Raw genomic sequence first — 12,278 nt, 5'->3', positions numbered from 1 at the left:
TTTTAGGTCTGTGTGGCCTCTGTCTGTGTTTGGTAAATCCGGGATTTCTGCTCTGGCCACACGCCCAGCCTATGTCCAAGTCTTCTCTTCCACTTGTGTGTGTGAGAGAGGTATTAAATGTCAGTATTTTGGCATCTAAGCTACATTTTTCATGATGTTTCTCACACCTACAAGTTGCACTACTATCCTTTGTTGGCTTATGTGTACTGGTTAGTGTTTGTATTGGCATAAATCTCGCCACAGATATGGAGCAAGGACAGGCATGCTTTTTTCAAGATATTTACCTGGAACCAATGACAGTGTTGCTAGAATTTAGATATGACAGAGTTAAGGAGGAGAAATTCTGAAGTGATGTTGAATGCATGAGTTAAGAAAGGTCAATGATCCAAGCAATTTATTGAAGGCAAAGCAACTATTATCGAAAGAAACACCAAGCTGAATACCATGCTAAGGCAATAAGGGGCTCTCCAGGTGGAACTGGAGGTAATGTGTCAGACTCGCCTTGCTGCACGGTGAGGTGATGTGATACAGAATTAGAAATATTGATATTTTCATCCGAAATGTAGAAGAACATCAGAAAAGGAAAAGAACATTGAGATCATCAGCCCAAATTAACAAGACAGAAGCTCAGACATGACTCTCCAGTTGAACTGATTTGTCAGGGTTAATGGTTTGCCTCGATTAGTCGTGCACCAAATCCAAGGTCATGCTGGTGGAGCACCCTCTTTTATCAAGAGGGTGCTTTGAAAAAAGAATCACTTTTCTTGTGTTTAAAAACAATCTTAGCAAAAGGCCTTGCAATGTAAAGATCAGATGCACAGGAAACATTCATGAGTTGATGCTGAGGGGAAGCAAAGAGTTAGTACTGTAGTTGGTTGGCATACCCTTTAATTTTTGGTGATTTTTTAGGCTCCAAGTTGATTAACATAAGACACTGATATCAGGCTGTTTTGTAAATGGAAATCTGCTTTTACAGATTTACGACATTATTGGGATTATCAGTATATTTAGATTTTAAATCATTTGAGGGTAGGGAATATCTCTATATCCCTGACTAGTGCTTTCAGGGACCACAAGATGTAATGGAAATAGTGCTGGAGGCAGGTTGAACTTGACTACTGGTCAACCATGTGACTATGGAGAAGCCAGTTTCTCCCTAGGACTTTATTTCCAATGGAGACGGGATTAGATTGTTCTACGAACACTTTCAAAGCTAGCATGATGTAACAATGTAAATCAGTGGTTCTTGATCCTTTTTGAGGTCACAGAAACTATGAGAATCTGAAAGAAACCATGCACTCCCCCCAAATGTACATACCTTCCCTATCCCCAACAACTTCAGGGACAATTTCTGGGATTACTGCATTACTAAAGTCTATCCATGGAGCACTAGGTGAAAATCCCTGATCTAAGTGAATTCTGATCCATCAGACATTTGAGTGCCTACTAGATTCAGACCACGTGTGAAGTCATAGGATGTTGTTAATTGTTCCAGATCCGCATAGAAAATCTGACATTTTAAAATGAAAATATCTAGCTCAGCAGGAAAGATTTGACAAATATTAATGTCAACCTTAAACAGAAATCGCAGATGTAAACCCCAGGAAGCAAAATCATATTGTGGCCCTAGCCCATGTGGCTCAGTTGGTTGGCATCGGCCCCTGCACCAAAATGTTGCTGGTTGGATTTCCGGTCAGGGCACATGCCTGGGTTGCAGGTTCAATTCCCAGTAGGGGGCCTGCAGGAGGCAGCCAATTGATGCTATGTTCTCACATCGATGTTTCTCTCTCTCTCTCTCTCTCTCCCTCTCCCTTCCTCTCTAAAAATCAACAAACTATTCTCCAAAAAAAAAAAAAAAAAAAAAAAAAGAATATTGGGGAAATGCTAGCTGTCTAAATTTAGTTCTTTCCAGCACACCAGAGACCTGGCATTCATTGCCTTTGCTAAGATTTTGTTCCTGGTCCCAGAACTATGAAGGTTCACATTTTTATCCTGTGTAAAAAAAGATGAACAGTAGTCTTGACCAACAGACATTTCAGGAAGGATTTCAGGATGAAAAACGTAATAGAAAAAGATAAATATCACATGATCTCACTCATTTGTGGAATATAATGAACAACATAAACTGATGAACAAAATAGATTCAGAGATATAGAAGTATCGAACAGACCTTCAAACCTCAGAGGGAAGGCAGGGGAGGGTGGGAGTTGCGGGGTGGGGGTGGGGGGGCGTAAGAGATCAACCAATGGACTTGTATGCATGCATATAAGCATAAGCAATGGACACAGACAGTAGGGGTTGAGGGCATGTGCTGGGGGGTGGGAGCGGCCAGGGAGGGATCAATGGGGGAAAAAAGACATAAATGATACTTTGAATAATAAAGAATCTAAATTTTTTAAAAAAAGAAGTTAGTAGGCTCTGGAGTTATTCAGAACTGGGTTTAAATCTAGGATTTTAAATGCACTGGCTAGTCAACAAGTTAAACAGTAGTCAAGTTACTTAACCTTAATTTTGGTTTCCTGATTTCTAAAATGAGAGTAATAGCCCTATCTGGTTTGGCTTAGAGGTTAGAGCTTCAGCCCTTGGACTGAATGGTCGCAGGTCTGGTTCCGGTCAAGGGCATGTACCTTGGTTGCAGCTCCATCCCTGGTGTGTGCAAGAGGCAACCAATCCATGTGGCTCTCTCACATTGATGTTTCTCTCTCTCTGTCTCTCCCCCTCCCTTCCACTCTCTCGAAAAATCAGTGGGGAAAAATACCCTCGGGTGAGGCTTAACAACAACAAAATAAAAAATAAATAAAATGGGAGTAATAATAACAACTATTACCTCAATAACGAATTTTTAAGGGTTAAGGTAGTTAACAAATATAAAGCCAGTGTCTCTAGCAACTAAAAAATACTCTCTAAACAGAAAAACTTGTTATTGTGCTTGAATATAATATGAATTCTAGCCATAAAGTATTGTTCATCTTACTCTGATGGTAATTTCTCCTCACATAGGGGTTTCTTGGGTCAAAATATGATGACTCTGTAACAATTCTGTGACCTCAGTGGCCTTTTCTCCTAGGATTACAAAAATACTGCAAATCTAAGATGTTTGAGCCACATGGTAAGCTGGCTCTTTTAGAACCTGTACCTTCTCATAGACTTACCGGTCCGATCTTGGCTGAAGGAATGATTTTCATACTTTCCACTCCTTGTGGTTATGGTCACATCGTAGAGGCGCCCAGGGGTGAGGGAGCTGAAGGAGCATTCGCTGACGGACTTGGCGATAATGAGGGACTGAACCACCTTGCCACCATGAGACAGAGTCACTACGTAGTTATCCACATCTCCAGGGGCTGGCAGCCAGGATATGCTCAGGTAGTCATTGCGACCAGAATTGTTTACCGTTACTCCACTCACACTGGAAGGGACTAGGATTGTAAAAGGGGGAGAATAGTTTTAAAAGAAAAGCACCATCAAAAAAGTTTGAGTCATTTATCATGGTCACAAAAAACAGTGTGAACTCAGGAGATCAAATCTGATTATAAGAAAGAGGTCAAGACATGCTATGAGTGCTCTCATATCAGAAGGCAAATCAAAATGAAAATGCAAGGAGGCCTTTCGGATGCTAGTAAGCCTGCAACCCTGGCATGTGCCCTGACCAGGAATTTAACCATGACCTCTTGGTTCATAGGTCAACACTCAACCACTGAGCCGCACAGGCCGGCTGGTTTGGCCCTACTGCATTTTTTATGGTGTAGCTGTTCATAAAGTATTTTAAGTGGAGGCATTTTGATGTAAATGTGTCAGGATGTCCCCTATGTAGAAACGGGAACAAACATCCTAACAATCCAAATAAAAGTGTTTGAATCAAACTCATCAATAATGATGACTGAGTGAAATGGTAAAGAATGCAATAGCTTTTCTAGAAAGCTTAGACTTGAGCATAGCTTTGATCTCATTGCAATGAATTTATTTATTCCTGGGAAGTCTAATAACTAACACAACCAGAGGTGGGTTTTCTTTTTCTCTCTTTGCAAAGCATTTCCTGCCCTCTAGTGGCAAAAACAAACAAACCTAGAATCCTCTCTTGGAATCAACAAGTCTGGCGATTGGACCAGCTGTGGTCAGAAAGAGCTATTGTGGTGAGAACAGCCTTTCTGATGTCAACCATAATCGTTGGCTTATTTTAATTGGGCTGAGTGCCACAGACATTCACTGAGAGCTTACGATCTTCCAAGTGTACAAAATGGAAAAGATGTGGATACCCTTCAGAAGTTCCCTGGCTAGAAGTAGTTTGCAAATTAATAACTGTGGTATTGTGTCAGAAATTAGTGCATAGTAAATAGTATTGCCCTTGATGGCTATCATAATAAAGTCCTATAGTATATACAAATTGCATGACTGTTTTCATCATCAGTTGATTAACTTCAGCTAAATATCTATATATATAAAAGCCTAAGTGACCGTTAAGACTAGTCAACCGAACGACTGGTTGACTGGTCACTATGACATGCACTAACCACCAGGGGGCAGATGCTCAATGCAGGAGCTACCCTCTGGTGATCAGTGTGCTCCCACAGCTAACCTCCCATGGCCAGCCAACCTCCTGCAGCACCTCCCCCTGCCAGCTAGGCCCGATTGGCCCTGATTGGGACTGGGCGAGACAGCCCCAATTGCCAGCCAGGCCGAGGCACCCACCTGTGCACAAATTCATGCACCAGGCCTCTAGTTTTCATATAACTGTCAATATCAATTCATCATGTATAATGGATGAGATTTGGCATCAAATGACTATCATGTCATCACAAAGGTTTTTCTGAGTTCTGTCACTTATTGGAGATTTTTAGAAAATTGAGAATTTGCTGTCTCCTACCCTCATTCCCCCCGCCCTCCATTTTCATTCCTGGAAGAGCAACATCTACCTTCTGGATGGTACCAAGACTTGGCTTTTAGGAAGATCAGAAATTAACCTGTCTATAGAATGTTTTAAAAATGGAACTCTGGAGGTCCATGTGCTCTTCTTACCTGTCCTTCCTTCCACCACCACTTGTCGGGAAGAGATCCCTCCGCTTACTGTTGTTACCACCACGGAGTAGAGACTGCCTGATTTGAGGGAGTGGAAGCTGTATGTGCTAGTCTCACTGGAGACACTTTCATTTTTGATGACCACATTTTCATGGATGAGTAAGACTTGGTAGAACTCTATGTCTCCTGCTGCCTGGGTCCAGTTAGTAAATAGGCTGCTGGTTGTCCCTTGGTTGGCCACATGCAAGCCAGTCACTTGGGCAGGCACTAAAACACAGTAGATAGAGAAAGAAAAAAACAGATGACACTTAGTCACCCTAAGGAAGTGTAATAAAAATAAGTAAAATATGGAGACAGTTTTGAAGATATATATATATATATATATATATATATATATATATATATATTTGTTATAGGCTCTCAGCTCTATTTCCTGTGGCATATGGCAAACTACTCCCCCACAGAGACTCTACTATTACGGAAAAGCTGCCTATGTGGGAAATCAAAATTATTTTGGATCCAAAGATGAGATGACATCATGCCTATTAAACAGTTTTGATTTAAAACTTTCAATAATGAAAGGCTGCTGCTTTTGAAGATTGCTTACTGAATGTGATATTTATCTGCCCTATCCCATTAAAACTGAAAGACACATCATCTCCCTGAGCTGAAGGTTGTTATGGCTGGTATTGGGAAATCCCTTCAACCTGATGATTAGGTTGTAGTTTAGAAAACTGGTTAATTCTTTACTGGCACATTCTCAAGAGAAATTTTATTAGTATACATGAAAATGTTACAATAATATAAATTATACTCTCATATAATAATAATAATACCTACTGAGTGTCTGCTGTGTGCCAGTTATGGGCTCTAGGCTTTATTGAGATTATATTGTGTGATACTCAAAACTCTATTAAGTTCATTTTATTATTCCCTTTACTGAGGAGGAAATCAAAGATCATAAAATGTAAGTAATTTAGTCTATATTACAGTGTTAGCAAATAATTTGGGGTTCAAAACCTGATCTGTCTAACCTGTGAACCTGAGCTCTTTTCCTAATTGGTACCTACTGTGATTTCTAGTCTATCCACTGACAAATCTTTCACACAAATCTTGAAGTTGGCACTTAATCAACATACATCTTCTCTGTGCCTCTTCCCTGAATTATGATAATCAAAGCAATTGACCCTGGCACAACTCTTCTCAGGATTCTTTGACTTTTGGATTCAGATACAAACATATTTATTAAACAATATTATTTTGGACAAAGATGGTCAAAAGGTACAAATTTCCAGTTACAAGATAAACAAATACTAGGAAAGTACAATATGAATGCGATAGCTAACACTGCTATATAATATATAGGAAGTTTGATGAGAGTAAATTCTATGAGTTCTCATCACAAGGAGAATATATTTTTCCTTTGTATTGTATCTACAGAAGAAGATGGATGTTAGCTGAACTTATTGTGGTAAACACTTCATAATATATGTAAATCAATCCATCACACTATATGCCATAAACTTAGTAATGTATACCGATTATTTTTCAATAAAGCTGGAAAAAACATTAATATACATGATCACAAAATCCCATTTTAATTCCAAATTTCATGTGTAAAGCAAAGGAATTAATATGTCAAAACAATTTTGAAAAAGAAGAGCAAGAATGGAGGACTAACATCATCTAATGTCAAAACTTACTAGAAAGCAACAGCAATGAAGACAGTGTGATACTGGCAAAAGGACAGACACATAGATCAATAGAACAGAATTGAGAGTCCAGAAATAGAACAACACATGTATAGTCAATTGATTTTTTACAGAGATTCAAGGGCAATTAAGTAGAAAAAAGACAGTCTTTTAATAAATAGGGCTGAAATTATTAGATGTTCATATGCAAAAAATTAAACATTGACCTGTATCTCACACACATATAAAATTTAACTCAAAAGAAATTACATATCTAAATTTAAAACCTAAAACTATAAAAACTTTTAGGAGAAAATCTTTGTGACTTTATCTTAAGCAAAGAAAAAATTTCTTAGATATGATATCAAAAGCATGATCTATGAAAAAAACCTTATAAATTAGACATGAAAATAAAAAATGTATATTCTGTAAAATACACTAATAAATTAATGAAAAGACAAACCACAGACTGGGGGAGAACATTTCAATGCATATTTCTGATCATGGGCTTATATCTGGAATAAAGAATTCTCAAAACTCAATTATAAGAAATAAATATGGACAAAATATTTGAAGATATCTTCTTCCCCAAAGAAGATAAATGGATGGTAAATAAGCATATGAAAAGATGCTCAAAACCATTAGTTATCAGGGAAAGGCAAATTGAAAACATGAGATATCACTACATACTTATTAGAATGGTTAACATTTTTAAAAAAACATCTGCTGAGGATAAGGAGGAACTGGAAATCTCATACATTGTTAGTGGGTCTGTAAAATTTTACAACCACATTGGAAAACAGTTGCTTACAAAGTTAAACATATACTTACCATATGATCCTGCACTATAAGTGGTAAGTTTATTTATTTATTTATTTTTAAAATATATTTCCTTATTGATTTCAGAGAGGAAGGGAGAAGGAGCGAGAGATAGAAACATCAATGATGAGAGACAATCACTGATTGGCTGCCTCCTGCACACCCCTACTGGGGATCGAGCCCACAACCCAGGCATGTGTTCTTGGCCAGAATCGAACCTGGGACCCTTCAGTCCACAGGCTGACGCTCTATCCACTGAGCCAAGCCAGCTAGGGCAGTGGAAGTTTTAATTAAAATGATTCTAAGTCTAAAACAATGTCTTGGACTTCCATTTCTGACAGGATGATGACCCCCGACACCCCCCCCCCCCCCCCGCCGCAATCAACACAACTACATGTAGTTAATAAAACACAAAGATGTAAATGCATAAATGAGTTGTCAAGAATGTAAGGAATTCTCAGAGACCTAAAAGTAAGTTATAAAGAGGTAACTGGCTAACTGAAGTAGACTTTCATCCTGAAGTCATTTTTTAAACATACATTTAAGCTTTGACTTTATAGCTTTGTAGGATCTACAAAATAGGAGACAAAGTGTAGGACTTTCCCAGGCTGAGGAACTTTGTAAGTAACATTAGAATCCTGAAATATTGCATTCTAAGTGTAAATAAAATAAATATTCCCTTTTTACTCTCCACATCACCCCAACCTCCTTAACAGTGGATGGAAAAGAAAAATTTTCCTCTGAGAATTCATAACCTCAAGACAGCGTCAGTAAACTTGCAACTTAAATTCATAAGACCTGGATGATCAAAAAATCTCAAGGTAACAATTTAGATTAAAATAGGTCTGGGTTGATAGTAGTCCTGTGTACCTGAAAGAATCAAATGAAAAGAAAGTTCTTTTTGAAACCCATTTTCAAACAAGGCATCAAAGAGTTCCCACAGAATAAAATCCTAAGGTATGTGAGTTTACAGTAAAAAAGTCACAAATATTTAAGGAAGTAAAGTGCCATGAGCAAAAGGCAACAAACCCAATAGGCAACAGAAGTGCACTTCTGAAGATTTCAAATAATTATCAGATATAAAATGTAAAATAAAAAGTGTTAATAAGCTTGTAGCAATAAAGGAAGAGAATGGAAATATGACTAAAGAGAATCAAAGAAAATGTTTAAAAGTGAAAAACATACCAATTATTAAAACTTAATGGATTGACTTAAAAATAGTTTAGAAAGAAACACAGAAAGAATTAATGAACTAAAACGAAGAGCTGAGGAAATTAACCAGATTACAGCCCAGAAAGCAAGTACATGAAAAAAAAATAATATTCTAAAATACCAGCATATATATATATATATATATATATATATATATATATATATATTATTCTAGAATACTAGTAGGAGACACAGAGGAGGAATGGAGAAGAGGAAAAAGCAATATTAGAGAGTTAATAGATGAGAATTTCCAGGATTGATGAAAGATACTAATCTGCAAATACAGAAATCCCAATAATCTTAAGCAAGCATAAACAAAAAGTCTGCACTTAGATCATTACTGTGAACAGCAGAACACCAAAGGCCAAGAGCAGATCTTAAAAGCAATCATAGAAAACAGATTACACATAGAGAAATAAAAATTAGATTGACAGCTAACTTTTTAATGTCAACAATAAATTTCAGAAAGACTCAAATAATATCTTTAATGTACTGAAAGAAAAATAACTTTCAGCAAAATTATAACCCAGGGAAAATATTTTTCAAAGTTGAGAACTATATAAAGACATACCCAGAAAAACAAAAGTGTAGAGAGTTTGTCAGTAAACATCTCAGTAAAGAAATTTGAAGAATGTTCTCTAAGATGAAGAAACGTAATACAAGATGGAATTTGAGATACAGGAGGAAAAGATGAAGAAAAATTTGGTAAATTGGTGGGTCAATCCAAGGATACAATAATTACATTTTTTTGTGGGGTTAAAAAAGAAGAGAGAAATAAAATACAGGACAGCAATAGTATATAAATTGGAAAGGGATGTCTTTGATGATGACCTTGCTTCCTATTTCACTTAGAAAATGAGAGTTATCAAAAGATTACTGCTGCCGAAACCGGTTTGGCTCAGTGGATAAAGCGTTGGCCTGCGGACTGAAAGGTCCCGGGTTCGATTCCGGTCAAGGGCATGTACCTGGGTTGTGGGCACTTCCCCAGTCGGGGATGTGCAGGAGGCAGCTGATCGATGTTTCTCTCTCATCGATGTTTCTAACTCTCTATCTCTCTCTCTCTTCCTCTCTGTAAAAAATCAATAAAATATATTTTAAAAAAAGATAACTGCTAACACTACATCTATTTACTGTATCTGCACCCATATACTCTCCTTCTCCCATTTGACTCTCAAGTTTTACTACTCATGTCATTTCCAAAGCCTATTCTTTCACTGATGCTATAGATCCCAATACTTCTTGCTTATTCATAGAATAATTGCAACAATTCTTCCCTCTCTCTGTATAGCCTCACCATTCCTCTTTCTTCTAAAATATGTTGTCCTTTATTCTATCATTAAAAAATAATCCTCCTTCCAAACATACTTTCTCTTTCAGATGCTGCCCTATTTCTCTGCTTTCCTTTGCAGCAAAACTCCTTGAAATGTTGTTCTCTGCTCTGTTTTAATTTTAGCAAAATAAGCTCAAAGTAAAACAAAACAGGAACTATTAAAGACAAGAGCTGAAATTAGTAAAAATAAAAAAACAAAAAACCAGAAAGGATCCATAAATCAATTCCCAGTACATAAAAGGCATTTAGTGAACATTTATAAGTTGAGTGTTAAACAATTCAGCAGACAGGATACTTCTAAAGCCTAAAGTTTATAAAGAATATTACCTGTTCTTCCTTTCGTTGAAGATGAATTTTTTAAGTCTCCACTAATACTGGTGACAGTAGCTATGTATTTTCGTCCAGGCACCAGGTCAGTAAAAGTGAATTCTTTGGCTTCTTTGGGGAGTGACTTGTGGATGAGCAAGAGGTTTCTGTCCGCTAGTGAAATGATGTATTTTTCCCATTCTGCAACAGGGGTCTGCCACATGATGCCCAGTGAGGTTTCATTGGCATGTTTGACACGAAGCTGGAGAACAGCCATGGGGACTGAGGAAAAGCAATGGAGATCTGGGTCACTGACTGACTCAGAAACACTCACATATTCTTTAGAGCTGTTTTCTCCCATCCACAGAAGTATTCCAATTCAGCATTTCTTTTCTGAATGCTTATGAAAAAATGAAAACTCATTACAAGATATTTCTTTATATAACAAACAGAAATAAAGGATTTAAAATAATACTATTGGAAAATATGGGGTCTCTCATTTTTGGCCACATAATACTTTAGGAGTGCTTATGTCTTCATATGTATGCTATGATATGAAAATATTTCATTGGATCTTGTCATCCACAAAACCACAGAGGGAGATCCATGTTTGAGTACTTTGGGAGGATTAGGAGTGTCTGTTGCCTCCCTAGCTTGGAAAGACAAAGTGATTTTCCCCTTCATTTCGAAGGTAGGAACACTGATGTGTTCATGAAAAGGAGAGTAATAATAATAAAGCTGGTAACTAATAATAATAATAATAATAATATTTGATTAAAGACTCCAAATATCCAAATAACTGAAATTTCTTCCACTTTTTATTATTAAAACTTCTAGGAGACATTGTGAAGAGTAAAGTGCTAATCCATAAAACAGAATCAAGTGTGCAAAATTATATTGTAAATTTTCTGTCCACCAAAGACATTTTCTGTCATCTCCTGTGATAACAATGCCTTCTTCTAGAATCCCTCTTGAAGGACCAGCCTGAGTCTCTACTTGAAGAAGTGTCCCTCCATTCAGAAATATGTACATGGTAATTTGCTTGATTTGTTTCTTTTTTTCATCACAGATTTGCTTGTAAGCAGACAACGTACCACAAACATTCCTCTCTATTAATGAGAACTTTTCGATGTTGGGGTCCATGCTTTCAAACTTTGTAAGAGCTTGTTGAAGTTGGCAAGGCTTCTGTTAAACCATTCGCTGTGAATTTACTTGGGGGTTCTCTTTCTTCTCCTGGTTTCCTTTTTTCTTACTCCTTCATCTATGTGTTCCTGCTCCAGTTCCAATAACTCATTAGTCACTTCCTCAGGAAGCACCTCTGGGAGCTCAACGGCATCCTCATCCACGCCCAGGTTAAAGTTGATTGCCACCTCAAACACAGCTTTGTTGATTTTTACAACCTCCTCACCCTTGGCAAATCCTTTGAAGTCATGGACAAACCTCTTGAATTTCTTCTTTCAGATGCCATTCATACACTCCTTGGTGATATCACCCCAAGCCGAAGCAAGGTTCTTGATGAAGACATAGATGTTGAGTCCTTCAAGAATTGCATCGGTGTTTTCTCAGTGTCTTCCTCAGCTACAGCAGTAGCCGGGGCGGGGGTGGGGGAGTCCTCCCCAGGCCCTTCAAAGCTCCTATGACTCCTTGGTCTATTCATTGGATCAAAGAGGTGGTGTTGATATGGGAAGAAGATCACCAATAAAAGGAAGATATCCAGAAGCATTACCAACAATAAGCAAAATCTTGAAAGGTATGTTATTCTCCAAACATAGCAATTCAGGAAGGCATTCTGGAAGAAGATGCACACTGGCAGTGTGTGCCTATTGGTATGCTTGAAGGTCCCGTGACTCTCGCTGTGCCAGATCACAAAGGGTTTTCAATTTGTAGCCTGCAACATTGTTCCCATG

General features: G+C 37.7%; 1 protein-coding gene across 1 annotated transcript in view; it reads right to left on the bottom strand.

Annotated features, from left to right (window-relative positions):
* The window catches only part of PTPRB (protein tyrosine phosphatase receptor type B), an 84,150-nt gene that overhangs the window by 52,658 nt on the left and 19,214 nt on the right, over nt 1-12,278 (bottom strand). The window contains exons 7-9 of the mRNA XM_081083295.1: nt 10,393-10,653; nt 5,014-5,280; nt 3,153-3,416 (exon numbers count right to left, since the gene is read on the bottom strand). Of these exons, the coding sequence (XP_080939421.1) occupies nt 3,153-3,416; nt 5,014-5,280; nt 10,393-10,653 (792 nt within the window). The remainder of the gene's footprint in view (nt 1-3,152; nt 3,417-5,013; nt 5,281-10,392; nt 10,654-12,278) is intronic.

The sequence above is a fragment of the Myotis nattereri genome (genome assembly GCF_964212035.1).
Source record: "Myotis nattereri genome assembly, chromosome: 2".
Lineage (NCBI taxonomy): Eukaryota > Metazoa > Chordata > Mammalia > Chiroptera > Vespertilionidae > Myotis > Myotis nattereri.
Note: the sequence above shows the minus strand (reverse complement) of the source record. Positions and strands in the feature narration are given on the sequence as shown.